General features: G+C 40.4%; 1 protein-coding gene across 4 annotated transcripts in view; it reads right to left on the reverse strand.

Moving 5' to 3' along the window:
* Positions 1-46: 46 nt before the first annotated feature.
* The window catches only part of LOC117556919 (neurocalcin-delta A), a 115,750-nt gene continuing 97,780 nt past the window's right edge, over positions 47-18,016 (reverse strand). For all 4 annotated transcript variants that reach the window (XM_034232517.1, XM_034232518.1, XM_034232519.1 and 1 more), the window contains 4 exons: positions 17,176-17,586; positions 1,850-1,955; positions 1,435-1,551; positions 47-508 (listed from right to left, as the gene is read on the reverse strand). In XM_034232517.1, the coding sequence (XP_034088408.1) occupies positions 1,454-1,551; positions 1,850-1,955; positions 17,176-17,553 (582 nt within the window). In that variant the 5' untranslated portion in view covers positions 17,554-17,586 and the 3' untranslated portion in view covers positions 47-508; positions 1,435-1,453. The remainder of the gene's footprint in view (positions 509-1,434; positions 1,552-1,849; positions 1,956-17,175; positions 17,587-18,016) is intronic.

Here is an 18,016-nt window from a genome sequence, read left to right on the forward strand (position 1 = left end):
CTATCTCTCTCGATCTCTCTCTCTCTCTCTCTCTCTCTCTTCTCTCTCTCTCTCTCTCTCTCTCTCTCTCTCTCTCTCTCTCTCTCTCTCTCTCTCTCATGCACACACACACACTCTATGACACACACAGAGTGACAGAGGCTGGGGCACAGAGAGTAAAGACACTGATACAGACACTCCAGTTTATACTGTATATGTACAACCTACTGTGGACCTTCGTTATACTCAGGACGTGCCTATAGGAGGACTGAGGGAACCTGGGTAACTACAATCAGTGGGGTGTGATAACTTGATGGGGGGGGGGTCATCAGTTTCTGTCCGGGTGGGGGTCTGGAGGGTTTGGATAAACAGCTCAGGGGTCAGCTGGAGAATTGGGCTCCTGTGCCCCTCTTTGATGTCCTCAGTGCAGTGAAGGCTCGTCTTCTTCATCGTCATCAGCTTGTCATTCTTCATCATCAGTCTGCTCCGGAGAGGAGAGTTAAGGGCATTTGGATTCTCCAAAGAAGCTCTGCGGGGAGAGGGGGGTCAGTCAGAGCGCTGCGAGGCATCTCACCCCCAATATCACCAAAATGACTAACTAACTAAGTACATTTACTCAAGTACTGTATACTTAAGTACACTTTTGAGGTACTTGTACTTTACTTGAGTATTGAAATGTTTAGCTACCTTGTACTTCTACTCCACTACAGTTCAAAGGTAAACTGTGTACTTCTACTCCACTACATGTATTAGTTACTTCACAGATGTGGATGAATGATGGTAAATCTAATCAAGTGTTGAATCAGACTTTAGTTCCACCTGGAGTAAATCCACCAGCTACCCTGCAGTATACAAAGCCATTCAGACTAGCTGCACCTTTACCAGCTTATTCATATTAGTTCACATTTTAAGAGTAGACGGTATTTCACAAATCCTGCACGCCACCTCCAGCTCCTACAAAGTCTCTCTTATCCATCCACGGAACAGAAACAGTCACACAGCGTGACACGGTGGAGGAGCCGTCCCACATCCTGCACGCTGCCTCAGAACATCTTCCCTTCGTGGGAGAAAAACTCCTGCACTGTTCCTGTTCCTCTCCACTCAGCCTTCCTACTGATGCACTTTCTGAAACCTGAACAGCAGCAGTAACTCTCACCACCTTTTCAAAGATTCCAGTGAAATTCAAACTTGACATAACCCTTATGATTGTTATATCAAATACTCACCCCTTGTTAGCATCTATTTTTAAAGAAAAACATTTTCAAACACTGTTTATGAACTAGTGTGTGAAATAGTATGATCTTTTAAAAACAGTGCATATGTTTGGGATAACACCAGTTGTGTGAGAGTTTGGATATTTTCACAAAGTGCCTGTTTGGCATGTGAGGATTTTTTTGAATAAGAATTGAAGGCAACACGGCTGAATTTGATACACGGAGGATGTGTGAGCCTCACAGGTGGAGTGGAGCCTCAGTTAGAACTGCCCGGCGCTGCTGGGGTCACACTGCAGCAGGCGCACGATGGAGGGGTCGCTCTTCGCTCCTTTGATGAACTCCTCCAGAGACAGCTTACCTGAAGAACACAAGGCAGGAACTCATTGAGCGACCTCACATTCTCAACACATGCAGACTGAGAGTTACCACTATAGACTGTATATATAACAAACACTTCTGAGAGACACACTTTGTTCACATAACAGCTGCTGGCCAGCTAACCAAGCTGTCCGATGCATTTGCAAGTTTAAAGTCTGTGTTGTTCCATTTGACTAAAACCCATCAATAAACCAATTCCATCAGGTTATTCAAATGATTTGTATGCGTGTCCGTAGAAATACTGAAGAGAATTTTAAAGTCTTTGTATTTAAAGTTACCGTCTCTGTTGGTGTCCATCTGCTTGAAGATCTTCTCCGTCCTCTTCTCAGGTGTCGACTCGTCCTCAGGCATCTTCATGACAGAGGACACCATCTTGTAGATTGCCTACAAAGAGACATAAAGGAGGTCATATAATTCATCTCTAAACACTTTCTTATTTGAACTAAAGGTATTGAAGCTGGCTCTCTGGCTGCAGAGGGGGGGCTGCTGCATGCTCAGGTCTTTTCTTTGAACGATGGATATGGAATTGATTGCTTTAATGTACGGTAACGGATGACCTCACATGTACCCATTCATCTTTGAAGCCATTATTTTAAAACGTTTTATTTGCCTCTGTTAATACTTCCACTCTTTTCAACAGTTCATTTACATTAAAATGGGTTCATTTCTCAAACTTCTTATCTTCAATATAAATCTTACTCAGAAATGGGATTCCTAAGTGACAACTGTAGGGCACTTTTTTTCTCTGCTGTTTGTATTTGATTTCAGATGTGCACCGCTTCTCATTACGTGCAGACTATGTCTGGATCAGGCCTCACTGCTCCACTCAGCATGGCTTGCTCTGTTTTGGTTTTTCATTAGCAAAAGATGTGAATAGTACAAAGTAGGAGTTAAACACTGCCGAGCACTGATGGTGGAAGAGAATATTTTATTGTGCACAAACCGGACATTACTATTTTATTGTCGTGCCAGCCCGGGAAACTACGCTGTAAACTACACCGTACAATTGACAAAGTAAATACGTTCTTCTAATTGGTTGCCAATAAAAGGATAGGAACTGGTACCAAAAGGGAGTCGAGTCAAGCCAGTGAAACATATGGATCAATTACGTTTTTTATACTGGCGTCATTTAAGATAAGAAGTACATTGAATTTATAATGGGGACGCTGGGGACATGTCTCCAACACTTTTGAAAGTGACCAATTTTGTTGGTAATTGTCCCGCTATGCATAGTACTGATTAGTTGTCAAAGAAAGTATTGTAAGTATATATCTGTATGTATATATGTACAGTATGTATTGGGAGTTTAATGCAGTAGTGTTTTTATGAAATCAACTTTTTCTAACAAAGTGATTCATGATTCCGGTCTGTGCATCCAGACTGCAGACACTGCTTCACTGTTTGTGAGATCCACTTTCAGGTAGGGGGGGGTGAAGACAAAACATGGGAACAGACTATTTATCAGTGTTGTGTCTCCTCTGCTCTCTGTTGCTTTGCAGGGGGTTTGGCAGTAAACAGTGAAATCACAGCCCACTGTGTCTGTAATAAGGAGGTGGATTGAGGGGAGGGGGCGCTGACGTGTGAACAGAGGAGGCTGATTGTGATGGCAGTGCAGCGGGGGCTGTAAAGAGGTGCTGTTTATGCTCTGTTCCTGGGTCACCGTGGAGCTGAGGAACCTCGCTCAAACTGCTGTGACTGTTTGATACATTTAGCCAATATTACATGTTGAGGGGTTTCACTGTTGGTCTAATCCAGGGAAACGCTGGGGAAAAGATTACATTTCTAAATCCCCAAATTACAAGCAGCCAATACAAAGTGAAAGGATCTGGAGTTCACAGTGCTTAACGGAGCCATGGAGCTCCATTGATTATAAATGGTCCTTATTGACCATGAACACACACACTTTCAGATCAGACAAACACCGTCCAGGTGAGTGAGCAGTGGTCTACTCAGGCTATATTCATGTTTTCACCAGGGCTTCACAACAGCCTGTGAAGACTAATTAACAACATTATAGGGAGAAACCTGGTGGAAGACATCGTAAATCCAATTAAAAACCATGACAACCAAGAGGGTTGCTCGGATGACCAGATGAGGAAAACTTTAGGATTATATCAAGGAATTGTAGTACACAATTACAACATCTTAACAGATATCAAGCACATACCTACTATGCAATTTAGAAAGTGTGTATATATGGAAATATTTATTTTCCTCTATGATTGCACTAAAGACCTGTATTCAATAAGAAAATAATCAGTATACAAAAGGTTTACACTGTGTCACTTGTAAAACTAATTGTAAATAGTTATTTTTTGGTAAAGTAATATGATTTATTTCTTGCCTAATGAAGAGTAATACCAAACAGAGAAAGACAATCTTTACTCAGGAGGTCATTGTTGATAAGACTGGGAATCTCGAACAAACCCATTTCTTCCTAATAACCTTTGCCTACTGTAACTTAACAACATGTACATATATGTCAGATATCATCTAGGCCCACATGGAAGGAATATATATGAACTAGGGCTGTCAAACGATTACAATTTTTAATCAGATTAATCACAGCTTAAAAATTAATTAATCATGATTAATCACCATTCGAACTATGTCCAAAATATGCCATTTATTGATGTATATTGTTGTGGGAATGGAAAGATAAATGAAAGAAGGCGGATATATCCATTTAACATACAGTATCTATGTTTATTATAACATTTGTCTGCGTGTCAAAATGAAAGACAACCCACACACCTATCAATCATCAAACCGTGGGGTCTTAATTCATTACGTGTTGATTTCTATCAACGGGGGAGTACTTCAGGAAAGTCGACGGGGGGCGCGCTAGTGGAGTACTTGGTGACCACAGAGTGTGAACGTTGTGATCAGCTGTTTTAGCGCAGTTCTCCAGTGAAGGGGGGGAGTCTCCCTCCGCAGCCGGTTGGCGTTAGAGATGGCAAATCCGGATCATTTTATGGACTCGGAGTCTTCTGAGTCAATCATTGAAGAGATCCGGATCATACGAGTCATTTGAGTCATATGAGTCAGCATGACCAAGACCGTAGAAATCCTACCGGTGAAACCGAAAAGTTGTTGCATTTAACCAGCATATTAAACTAACGTTACATTAACCTCCGCTACACAGTGTCTTTTGCTTTAATAAAACATGTGTGTGTGTGTGCATTTTCAAAAATAAGTGTTTTGCATTATATGTATATAGTTATTTTAATATGTTCCTGTACTTAAGCTAATTTTGCACAATTGTGTTTTCATTTAATAATAATAATAATAATAATAATAATAATAATTGTATAATTACATTTTATATATTCTAACTGTTTTGCAATTTTCTATCATTTGTTTCTTTTTGTGTGCCATGTTCAAAATAAACGAGTTTCCAAGTAAGATCCTTATTGGAAATGCAGATATTATTACAGGAGACTGTTGCACAACATGACCATTTTGTTAGAAGTCTACACTGAAACTTAATTTAGAGCCGGAAAAATCGCGGGATCCGTGAATCCAGGTCAATGATCGAGAGAGACCAGTAGCCTACGAGGACTCAGAGCCGTAACATATAGCAGGCAGCAGATCCAGAGATCCAGCAGACTCGTCCCCATGCACGAATCTACAGCAGACTCAGCCCCTCCTCCGGCTCGCACGGCTCCCGCGAGTCCCACGGCTCCCGCGAGTCCCACGGCTCCCTCGACGAGTCGCAGCAGACTCAGAGATTTGCGGACTCACGGCTCACGGCTCACTCACGGCTCACGGCTCACTCACGGCTCCCGCGAGTCCAACGACTCACGGCTCACTCACGGCTCACGGGACTCTCGCGGGAGCCGGAGGAGGGGCTGAATTTGCTGTTGATTCGTGCATGGCGACGAGTCTGCTGGATCTCTGGATACAACAACGTTGTAATGTGATTGTACACGTTATAAAGAGAGTAAAGAGTGACGCAATTTATAGTTTTAATTGTTACGTCACATCAGGTGTAGGACTCAAAGGACTCGGGTTAATCGAGAGGGAGACTCGTCACGACCGGCTCATTACTAGGATCCGGGTTAATGATCCGGATGAATCATGACTCGCCCATCTCTAGTTGGCATAGTTTTGGCACAATTTCGTTGTACAGACCGACGTTAACAGCAGCCCTGTCTGTGCACACGGAGACCGACTCTGTCGTCCGGTGATCTAACCGCCTTCTGGAAAAGCTTCACAAGTACGTCGGTACGCAAATGCGCTTTGTGACACAAGTGACGGTACGCATTTCAGATTACGCACATAACCTGCGTACCAGTTATGTGCACCCCTGTACTACAGCAAAAGTATTCTCCGTCGGGACTTCCTGCAACAACACCACGCCGTTATCTTGATTCTGATTGGCCAGAAGACATTATCAAAGATGTTCTATTGAGAAGACGATCACTACGTGACAAACGTTTTCAAAACCGTGGCTACTGAAATCAATCTTACTAACTGCTGTCTGTGCAATTTACTCCGCGCGAGTTGGCAGACTTTATTTTGCTTACTTTAACATCATTTTTCATGGTAGGGCTAAGCCATTTCTGGTGTAGCCTACCCCAGCCATACCCTGGCGCTGCCACTGGTGGCACGTATGGGGCGGGCCATTCTGCACATGCGTTAAATGCGTTACATATTTTAATGCAATTAATTCAAAAAATTAATTACCGCCGTTAACGCGATAATTTAGACAGCACTAATATGAACCTCTATATTTTTAATATATGTCACATATATGTTTAACATATATGTGACATATCTGAAATTGGACCCCTACATATATGTCTCTGAACATATATGTACATATATAAACATATATGTACATATATGTCTCTGAACATATATGTACATATATAAACATATATGTACATATAAGCACACACATATATGTACATATATGGGTGCAGTGTATATGCACATATAGGTTGCACATATAGGTTTCACATAAATGCACATATATGTAAAACATATATGTGCATAGTTTTTTCGTCGCCATTCAAGTAATTCTCTTCATGAAAATCTCGAACACAGTCAATCGGCAGAATGCTCCTAAGTCCCTTGTCTCTACCTTCTGTCCACTCCACCAAGGCAAACGTGCACATGGTGACATTAATGTAATTTAATTTGTATGTTTGTTCTGTCTGTTGTGTTTTCCTGTATCCGCGAGCGGTTGGAATTTGAAAGAGCGGGCACTCTGGCAGCACGTGCACATAAACAGGGGGATGACGTCATGAATGCGCGCTCGTTGTGAGTGGCGCTTTTCTATGACGTCACATTCTGCAGCGAATGTCTCTATTATTCTCTAATAATATTAAAAAACGTAAACAATTAAAGGTAACATTTAGTGAAAACTTGTGGTTCAGATTATGTGTTTTTTAACAATAATGTACAATTATCAAATATTTAATAATTTACTAATCTTAAACTGATCAGCTGACGTCGAGCGGATATAAACATCCGGTTCCGGTCCTGGGTGAAATAACTAAACTAAAAATGTTGCTTCATACAATAAAACATACCGTAATCAAACAATATTGTCTTTATACATTGAATTGTCTTGGGCAATCCGCAAACCTCAATCTGCATTGAATGGAAATAAGTACAATGATTAATTCATGTAGTTATATAGAACTTTGGAATAATATGCACATTACCACATTACCTTGCAAAGACCTATATATATGTAGGCATTCTGTATGACATATATGCAAAAAGACAGATATATGAGCTATATATGAGGCATTATGTAGGAGATATATGCAAATATATGAACCTGACTTTGGCATATATGTGGAAATATATGAGCTATATATGACACATATATCTCCTATTAATCCACATATATGCACATATATGAACCTGAATATGACATATATGCAGCATAAATTCTGCATATATTTGCCATATATTGGCATATATGTTCGTATACTTTCTTTCCGTGTGGGGGAACTCATTGGTTTGGATGTGAATTCTGCAGAGGATAAAGAAGTCACTAAGTATTGAGATAAAACAGTTAGAAGAATATAGAATAGCAGCAACAGCATCAGTGTTCACAGATCTGAGATCAGATCCCAGCCCCATCACTCCCTGAGAGGAGCTGCTGTATGAAGGTTTGATCCTCTATTCCCCTGATCCACAGCCTGCAGCCATCCTCTTTATTGGATTGATTTTTCTATCTTTTCTTTCTTCACCCATGACACCCGATCAGCTGATGAAGGCTCCACATCCCCTCTCACCTCCTACTATGAGTTCTCTGCCTTTCTCTCACAAATATAACAATAGAGCTTACATCCGTTATCTGTTTTACACATATTTGACATTTTAGACAGATGTCATCAAGCTTCAGAGGTCTAAGCAGCATGTATTGTATAACCTGATTACCACAAGGAGAAAAAAGATAGTTCTTACACACTCCTCCAGCAGAGAGCTTTTAGTGTCTCTAATGAAACCGGAAATATTCTGAGCCGCATGAAGGATAGCAAAAAACAGCTAGAAAGCTAGGACTATTATGTGGCCTTTTGAATGAGAGGGATAAGAGAAGCATCAGCACATAACTCTTATGATCTCCCCTCTACACTTTAACCACATCAAATGATACAGAGAGTCAGGTGAGGAAAATGCAGTTTAAGACTAAGAAAAACAGTGACGGAGGTCGTCCACTAGTCAAAATCCAAGAAAGATTTCACAAGGATAGTTTGCCTTGTGTTTGTTTTCCAACATTTAATATAGTAAGAGAAAATTAAAGAAAGAAAGTCAAGAAACTAAATATGGATCACAAAGTTGTTGACTTATGTGCAACCACAGAGCACCATTTGAGTGGTCCTGCAGTAATAAGCACACACACAGAATGCAAAGTTTCTCCTCACACAAAAGATGAATGTGTTTCCCATGGCGACTTATCTAACCTGCTATTCTGTTCAGTCTTTCTAATCGATGGTATGAATGCACTCTTCAATGGAGTCAGGGAGCTTCCCTCAGTGCCGTCTGCTCAGATGAGAGGTAGACGGAGGTCAGCTGTTGGTGAGTGGTTGAGACCACTTATTTACTCCCGGACTTGAGATTTTGTCATTATCTGAAAAAGAAGAGCCGTACTGTCTGCCATTCATCTCATTCAATGGCAAGCCTAATTATGAGCATCAGCAACATTTACACACAGGAGAGACCATTAGCTAGCAGCTCTTACTCATGTGGCAAATGGCAACACGTTCTCACTCCCAACCCGTCACATGTTGACGTCGGTCAGGGCCCCTCCCCGTCACGCTATTACGGACAGGGTACCCCTTGAGAGTCACTTTTCAACGGGCAGGGCGTTCCATTGACTTGCATGGAGCTCCCTGAACGTTGGTAATAGACACGTTGGGATCGCGGCTAAATGCTCTCCGCAGATCCATTCACACAGCGTTTATCAACCTTTTTCTAACTCAATGTCAAGCCACACTTATAGTTTTTACTTCTTTATTTTAATTGAATAATGTAGGACGTTTGTTGCCGTCAGTTAGGGGGAGAGTAGGGGCTCAGAATACTGAAATCTGTATTGTTTCATCGTTTTTTCCTTCTAATTTTGTATTCTTTTCTAAACCACACACTGTTATTTACTCAACAATAACACATCATTATCCTTGTGTGTATTTATTTGTTTGATTAATAAACACAAGTTGGAGTCCGTCAGGACCAAGGGTCGGAGCAGCTCATAGTAGTTGCTTTAGAGAATTTTACACCCGGAAGTAAGTATTCTCTCGGCTTCGCTTGACAAACCCCGTGATAGTCCTCAAGCTCTGTGATTGGAGAGTGTGCTCCGAGGGTTACGCCGAGCGTCGAACAGCACTTGAAATGGGATGGAACCACGGCAGACTGTCCAAAACTGGATTTGAACGGGTCCACCCCGTCCCCCCCTCCCCCACCCCGTCCCCAGAACTACACATGCTGGCTATTCTGTTTCGCAACATGTTCTCTATCTATGGCACGTCTCTACTGGGAGTTGTAGTTTTAAAAGACGTTTTCGTATTTCCCATAATAAGAAGTTGCCAGTATTAAACTGTGTACATCCCTGGAGGTTTAGGGGATAGGAAACACTCACATTTAAAACATATAATTCATAAATGGGTGAAAATTGTTTGTGCCCATAATGGGCAGCATTAATATATATATACACACATGCCAGCTAAGGTCAGAAGAGCTTTATTTAACAGCTGGTCTTATGTCTGTGACCCCTCCTGTTGTTAATTGATAACATTACATTACATTACATTAATTGATAAGCCTGAAACATGCACTTGTCAAGGTTCAGATGCACATTTAGCAAATATGGCAGTAGCCATCGATCAGCTTAAGATAAGATATACTTTATTGATCCCATGTTGGAACATTTGCGTTACATCAGCATGTGTTACAGTTGTAAATATGCAGCAGTGTTTATTTGTAAATCATTTAGTATAATCACACAAATTCTGTGTTTTATATTGAATAATTCTGTGTTCTTTATTTATTGATTGTTCAATACCTGACAAGGCCGGAGATTAAAAACTTGGGTCGCAGGTTCCTCAACAGTGCATTACAAGACATCTATCAATATGTGTGTATACCTCCACCATTAAACTGTCGTATTCTGCACATTTCTTATTCTATCTACATCAGTGACGTGCGGTGAGGTTCATGGCTGGTGAGGCACTGACTCTTTCAGAGTCAGATTTACAAATATTATATTCTGACCTTAATCGAAATATTCTGTTATTTTCAAAAGCTTTTTTGGTCTGATGTTTCGATTCATTTTAAACAGACCGTTCAACAAAAGGATACCCACAATCTAAATATTGGATTGTTCTTTCTTAGTAAGATCCGATTTTCATTACCAATGTGGTCTTACCTTGACTTGAAGATGAAGTCCATGCTTTCCTTCTGGACAACAATCTCTATTACTTTTTTGTAAAAGTCCTCCTTATCTTCCTCTAGTTTCAAAAGTCTAGTTTGTTGTTTGCGTCTGGTCTACCGTCTCTGCGTAGAATAACAGTAGCAACAAGAACCTGTGGGCTCACTTGCGCCCCTTTCAGTGCAGCAGAGGTTATGGCTGCCTCCCCTGGTGCTTTTTTCATTGCCGTTGTACGGCGAGCCTAAATATCATATATACGTGAAATAAGTTATTTAGAGACTATGGATGGCGAGGATAAATGTAATAAAGGGATCTACAAACATTACATTGGTGACCTACAGTGAGATGGTGCAGGCATGCGCTTAGTGCCCGCTTTCCAGACAGTTTCTTTGAGGTGAGGCATTTTGAGGTGAGGCAGAGCTCATCTGTGCCTCACCTCACCACACAGTAACTGGCTTGAGCGCGCCCATAAAATAAGTGCCCGCGCTAAATTAATGCCCGCGCTCCAGCAAGTTACTGTGGGTTTACGAGAGGCAGAGCTCGTCCCTACCTCACTCCTCATCGCTCCCATGTAGTTGTAGCGGAGCTCGGCAAATTTGCTGATTTTGACTATAAAAAGCGATTGGAATCAAACATAAATCACATTTACAACACAGATCAGTGGAGACATTTGATTATTATTACTATTTAGTTTTTCTTTAGTTGTTTTTCCGTTGCATTGTAGTATGGCCAGTCTATGAGTATGACAGGTGAGGCTCTGCCTCCCCTGACTGCACGTCGCTGATCTACATACATCTTATATAAGAGTATAATACATAATATCAGTTAAAATAAGTGCTTCAACATACAGTATAACATAGCAGGAAAGCAATATATTAGTACTTTGTCAGGCTTAATATTTATACTCCCAAAGTTTTTTTCTTATTCAAAATAAGACCTTAACCTAAAGTATTCTTTAATGTTTAAATAAAGCCGTATTAGTTTGTCTGTCTGTGTCTCCTATTAATATCTAATAATAAAAATAATACATTTCAATAACGTGCTTTAACCACCAGGTGTCCCTTTCTATCAGCTGTGCACCCTTATGGTGTAAATATACCAATATACCAATTGGATCAAATATAAAAGTCAGCCGAATTAGTGTTGATACTGCAAGGAGACGTATTGTGTGAAGAGAAATTGAAGATTTTGTTTAATTGCTGATATATTTATGATCCACGTCACGTATTCAGTGTTGGCAGCAGTTCTCCTGTTTGTCCAGAAGTCTTCTCATCAGGGCTCTATAAATAGAGAACTACGGCAGATATGTAATATGTAATGCAGCCGAACCGTGTATTACAATGCCTTTATGTGATGACCTCCAAAGAGAAAAGGAAGCAAACTCGGAATAAAGTATTATTTTATTTTTTTAAAATGTTTTCGGATTTCACATCAACAGGAAGTCTGGTTAACTAAAATGTCCGTGCGGAACAATACCCCAACCCATAGATCCGTGGGTGAATAATGTCAATCACCACATTACTTCACATTTAAATTTAAATGTACATTAAAGTATTTCGTGAGGCCTTCTAAACTGTTTTTAAATATAATTAGGGTTGTAGTTGAAGAGTTTGTAAATGATTGCGTGTCCTGGCAATCACAACCACACACATGGATTAACATCGATTTAAGACATTAATGTAGCCTTTGTTTCTGCTAAAAGAGGTGTCGACCAGCTGGGGCAACAAGAAAATCGCCGAAATCGAGTGTGACTATTACAAAATAAATCATTATTATATTAATATTAACAATAACAACCGACCGTCGGGGAGCGTTCTCATGGCGTCTATTATCAACGCTATGGGAGGTCTATGAAGGTCTATGGGACGCCCTGCCCGTTGACAACTGACTCTCAAGGGGTACCCTGTCCGTAATAGAGTGACGGGGAGGGGCCCTGACCGTCCGTCAACATGTGATGGGTTGGGAGTGAGAACGTGTTGCAAATGGAGGTTTGTGAATATAAAATATTGAGGTCACGGTGGGGGGATTGAAAGGGGCTTGGGTGAAGCATTTGCCAGTGGTGTTCACAATAACACTGGTGTGATGGATAATATCCCATCCAGCGAAATAAGGTGCGTGATGTGCTGTTGCATGCATGTAGTTATACAATCTGGGTTCTCTAAAGCAGATGCATTGCAAATGTCTGCACTACTACAGCAGGGGCTCTTTTAGTTTTTGTTATTAGCTAGGTGGCGCATGAAGATGCTAAAAGCTCCCATTATCTTCAATACATTTGTGTTTTATTTGTTGTGTTTTTGTCTCTTTTCATTTTCTTTTTTACTGGAGCATGATTAGCAACTTACAGAGATACACTCAGCAACATGGGAACAGAAGCTTTGTTATTGGAATACGTGGGGCACATTTTCCATATCTCCAGAAGTGCATTTATAGTGAGGTACCGTGGCAAACAAATTAAGATTCCCCCTGTATGGACATACTGAGTGTCTGGTTAAACATATTGTTGAATGTACTTCGATTAAAATCCCTGCAATGCTTCTATGAAAATAACTCAAATGTAATAGGTTAATGCGATGTTAACTTTGGTTAAGTGATCTATTTATGATCACTTACCGATCACCAGAAGTCAGTATGATTCATCATCTGGAGACTGAATTCCAAATACAGTATCCATCCCTAGAGCCACGCTCATATGATAACAGTAGCATAATGGTCATCACTGGTTTCTTATTTCTCTAAACCTAAACTGAACTAGTGCTGCATTACTAATACTGAAACTTGTGGAACATTGTTTGCATTCTATATTTTGGTAAAAAAGAATGATTTTCCTTTTCTCACTCCCTGTAACCAGATATGCAACAGGAAATAGAAGGATTCAGCTTTATGAGATCCAGCGGCTGAAAGCTGAGCTGCAGGCTTAACTCAGAGCACAGGCCATATTTCAACTTCAACTCCACCTGAAAAAGATTCTCTTGTGATTGCCTTCTTTATGCAGTGGTGGCTGGCTTTGAACCAGCCAAATGAAGACATGAAGATAAATGAATACTGAATGTGTTTCTGTATAAATGCTTCTGAGTGGGCCCGAGGCACCGAGAGAAACTACATGACCCTGGTCTCTAAAAGTGCACCACAACAACGAAAGTAACATCCTAATTGAATGAGTAAAACACAGAGTACCAGCTACTAGATTTCAAAAGCCACAATCAAAATCGACTTGGAACTACTTTACTGCTTTTTGCATGCATGGTGGAAGAGGACACATTTTGAAGCCCTTAACAAACTGCAGCTAATTAACAACAACTACACACACACATATCTGAAGAACGACAAGTACACTCACAACCATTCACTAATTAAAGCAACTATCAACTATCTTCACATCCACTGATGAGCCCTGCACTCACTGCTGTCTATTCTTTCAATCCTGGGAATACCAGCATTAATGGGAAGTGGACAGTGGTGGAAAGCTTCAGGCTGAATCACTGCCGTCGTGAGGTAGGGAGGCATTAGATTCATATTGGCTGGGATTGGCCATGACTAGCCTGAAATCCATCAGATATCTGAATCAGTATCAACTAATATTAAAAACATTAAAATACAAACTTTAGGGCTGTGAAGGTATTATAGGATAGACACATATAATATTCAAACAGAAAAAGCTGGCTATAATCAATCTTTTTTAGAATAACAACGGATGATTATATATGTATATGACTATACAGTATGTAATGTGAATGGGGTCACTCATAGGGACAAAGCGACAAATGATCACCAGACTGCACTTCTTTTCAAGTGTGTGTCTTTCAGCTTAGTGTTTTGGTTTTATTGCAGCAAGCAGTTTTCAGAGGAAAATCCACTGTACACTGCACTGTCTACACCCCAAGCAAGAGTAGCTGCTCCTAATGCTAATGTGGATTCAAATGAACAAAATAAATCTTCCAAATACCATTTATAAAGTTAGCGACTAGCCAAACTACCATTGGATAAAAGTGCTGTCAGTGGTCATCTTACTGTACTGTGCAGGTCCCTCCATTCAGGAGGCTGGTGTTAAATTACAGGCTGTTTTTAACATTATTCAGACTCAGCTCTCTGAACTTAAGCTTCTTTTAAATGTTGAGAAAACCAAGGTAATGCTATTTCTAAAGCTAAAAAGACACCAGAGCCTGTTTTGGATATTGTTACTATGCAAGGACAAGTACTTGAAGTGGTTACCTGTTATAAATACCTAGGTATCTGGCTTGATGATTGTCTTACTTTTAAACTTCATGTCAATAACCTGCTTAAAAAGCTGAGGGTTAGGCTAGGTTTCTTTTTCAGAAACAAGTCCTGTTTCTCGCTTGAGGCCAGGAAAAGGCTAGTCACTGTGACCTTTTGACCTGTGCTGGGCTATGGTGATTTGTTGTACATGAATGCACCTGCCTATTGCCTGAACAAGTTAGATGCCGCCTATCACAGTGCACTGAGATTTGTCACAAATTGTAAGCACTTACTCATCACTGCACCCTGTATGCCAAGGCAGGTTTGCCATCACTTACTGTAAAGAGGCTCAGTCATTGGTACACGTTTATTTATAAAGCTTTGTTGGGTAAACTCCCATATTATATCTGCTCTCTGATAACACAGAGAGTTGCAAGCAGCTATTGTCTGAGATCGCATGATGTAGTATTGTTAGATGTGCCAAGAGCAAGGACTGTCTTAGGTAAGACAGCTTTTATGTGCGCAGCTCCACTTGCTTGGAACAATCTTCAGCAAGAATTGAAACTGAGCAATCTCATTCCTCTGCATGTTTTTAAAGCTAGGCTAAATGAAATGCTTGTTGATACTATGGGCACTTGTAAATATCTATAACTATGTAAATGTATCCTGTAAATATAATGTATAATGTCCTTTATTGTTTTATGTTTCATGTGGAACCTATATCCTGCAGGTCTCCCTTGAAAAAGAGATCTATGATCTCAATGGGACCAATCTTGTTAAATGAAGGTTTGAAATGAAATGAAATGAAATCTTCACTTGCTCAGAATACCTGTTGGCAGAGACCTGAGTCGACAACACTGCCGTTTTAAGTGCCTACTGTTATGGTAATTATTTTGTAACGTGGGCATGCGCACATTTAAAAGTATGTTTACATGAGAAGCTCCTGTGAAGGAAATGCTTGCTTCACTTTTGTTGTTTTCTTTATGAAAAGGTAAGAAGTGCCCCCCTGCTGCACCACCAAGAAAACTTCCAAATATTTGACTGTAAACGTAAAGTACAACAGTTAAACATTAACACAGACAGAAAGGTGTTATCCTATTCAAATGTGAAAGTAACCTTTAACTCTCATTTTACAATCTGGTTAAACATATTGTTGAATGTATTTCGATTAAAATGCCTACAATGCTTCTATGAACAGAACTCAAATGTGATGTTAATGCGATCTATAATCTCTTAACAATCATTAAAACAATCACATTGCTTATGTGACTTTAAAGAATCTCTTGAAGCCCACACAGCCTAAAGGGCATTTAGACCCCATGTACCTTCATCAACAAGTGAAGAAATATCTCATGAACTTCCCCACTCAATCTATCAAGACCCGAGCAGTTCTACCAGAAGTCCACGGTAAAGGCACAGGCCGGCGCATACCGCCAATGGAATGCCTTACCGTATGAACTCTGACCCCCAGTGTAAAAGTGAAGAGGCACAACGTGACTACGTAAATGCACTCTCCTGGGAAAAGGTGAAAAAGAAGTGAGAACCAGGAATATGCACTGAACAGTGCTATCCCTGTAGACTAGGGTAACCATAGAGACCAAACGTAAAGAACAGAGGTCAGTCGGCACCACGTTTAAATAATTAATTAAGTTTGATCTAATTTAAATTTAGATTTTAATCCTGATCTTGATTTTTCTCTCACCCCAGGAGGGCCCTGTCGGGGTGATCAAATCCCACAGGCTAACACTGTTAATATGAACGTCCTTCCCTCATCTTTCCTGCAAAAGGCTGCTTTTAGCAAATATGAAAAAACAAGTGGGCGTTACAACATTTGCTAATGATTGCATTGGGAAAGCCATGCACCAATTATTTTTGATCTAAGCGTACTATTTAAATAGCAGGACTGGTAAACTCACCACCTTCATGACTGTAGACTGTAAGACCCTCCCTTCATGGAGCACAGCCGTTTGTCCTCCTGTTCTTAACATGTTTTCCCTGCTCTCATAATGAGCGTGTTATGGATACAGTGGCATTACCTACAATACAAATATAACAAACTCTGCCTTGGCTAATGTAATCATTGCTGTGTTTCTGTGAGTGTGTATGTGTCTATGCGTTAACAGATTGTCTGTTAATGTAATACAGTATCTGTCCTGTTTTTCTGTATTTTAGACACTGGGCTCTTTTGTCAGCCATAGTCTGTTCAATAGGGCTGCAACATTTTTACTTAAATCGCCACATGTACTAGTGCAGTAATTGAGCTGCGAAAAGCACCATTTTTGAAAAAGGCTAAGAATTGTAATCTACAGACTTAAGAAAACATGTGTCTTTGTAATCAATCTTTTAAAAAAGAAAATAAATTGGGCAATGATCATTTAATATATTTTTTAATCATAATGATAATTATGATTTAGAAATGATAGATTTATCTTATATTGTGAATAATATCACAATTGCAACATCAGTTAAAAAAAAAGCAACTAGTTATTTTTTCCAGCTCTTGCAGCCTCCATGCACACTCACCTGAACAATCTCCAGCATCTCAGATTTGCTGATGTACCCGTTTCCGTCCAGGTCGTACATACTGAACGCCCATTTCAACTTCTGCTCCAGCTTTCCACGTGACGTCACACTTAATGCGATGATAAACTCCCGAAAGTCTATTGTCCCATCACCATTGGCATCGAATGTGCGGAAGACATGCTCTGCGAACTTTGAAGCGTCACCGTAGGGGAAGAAGTTACCGTAGATCTTTTTGAACTCCTCCATGGAGAGGTTGCCGCTGGGGCAGTCCCTCAGGAAGCCCTTGTACCACTCCTGGATCTCGTGCTCCGTGAAGTCGGTGCTCTCCAGGAGATCCTGCATCACCTCAGGGCGGAGCTTGCTGTTCTGCTTCCCCATGTCTTTAGGTCCTGTCAATCACTCGGCTCACAGCTGGGAGAGAGGGAGATGAGAGGGATTGGTTTTAGGAGGGGGTTCATGTCATGACAGCAGATACATATATAATAAGTTATTTGACATTTTTGCAATCATAAACTGTTATTGCTTGATTATAACTATGGTAAATGAAGAGTGCAAAGGTTTGACAGGCTCTATGATCAATGCTTGTGACAACAACAATATACAAAAGGTCGTAGAGTCTGTTATCTAAAAATACTTAGCGTGAAATATATCTATTGAATTCTACTTTACTTTTGTAAAGGAGTTCAGTGGTTCCATTGTCAGGTGATGCTTTTGAGGCCTGGAACCCTTGTAAGCATACCCAGCATTTTAAGCCAAGGACACAGTGCCTTGACCGAGGTATGAACCCAAAATGTAAGCACCCCTTCTTTTTAGACTTTACATTTATCAGGACTAAAATCCT

Source organism: Gymnodraco acuticeps, unplaced genomic scaffold (assembly GCF_902827175.1).
Source record: "Gymnodraco acuticeps unplaced genomic scaffold, fGymAcu1.1, whole genome shotgun sequence".
Lineage (NCBI taxonomy): Eukaryota > Metazoa > Chordata > Actinopteri > Perciformes > Bathydraconidae > Gymnodraco > Gymnodraco acuticeps.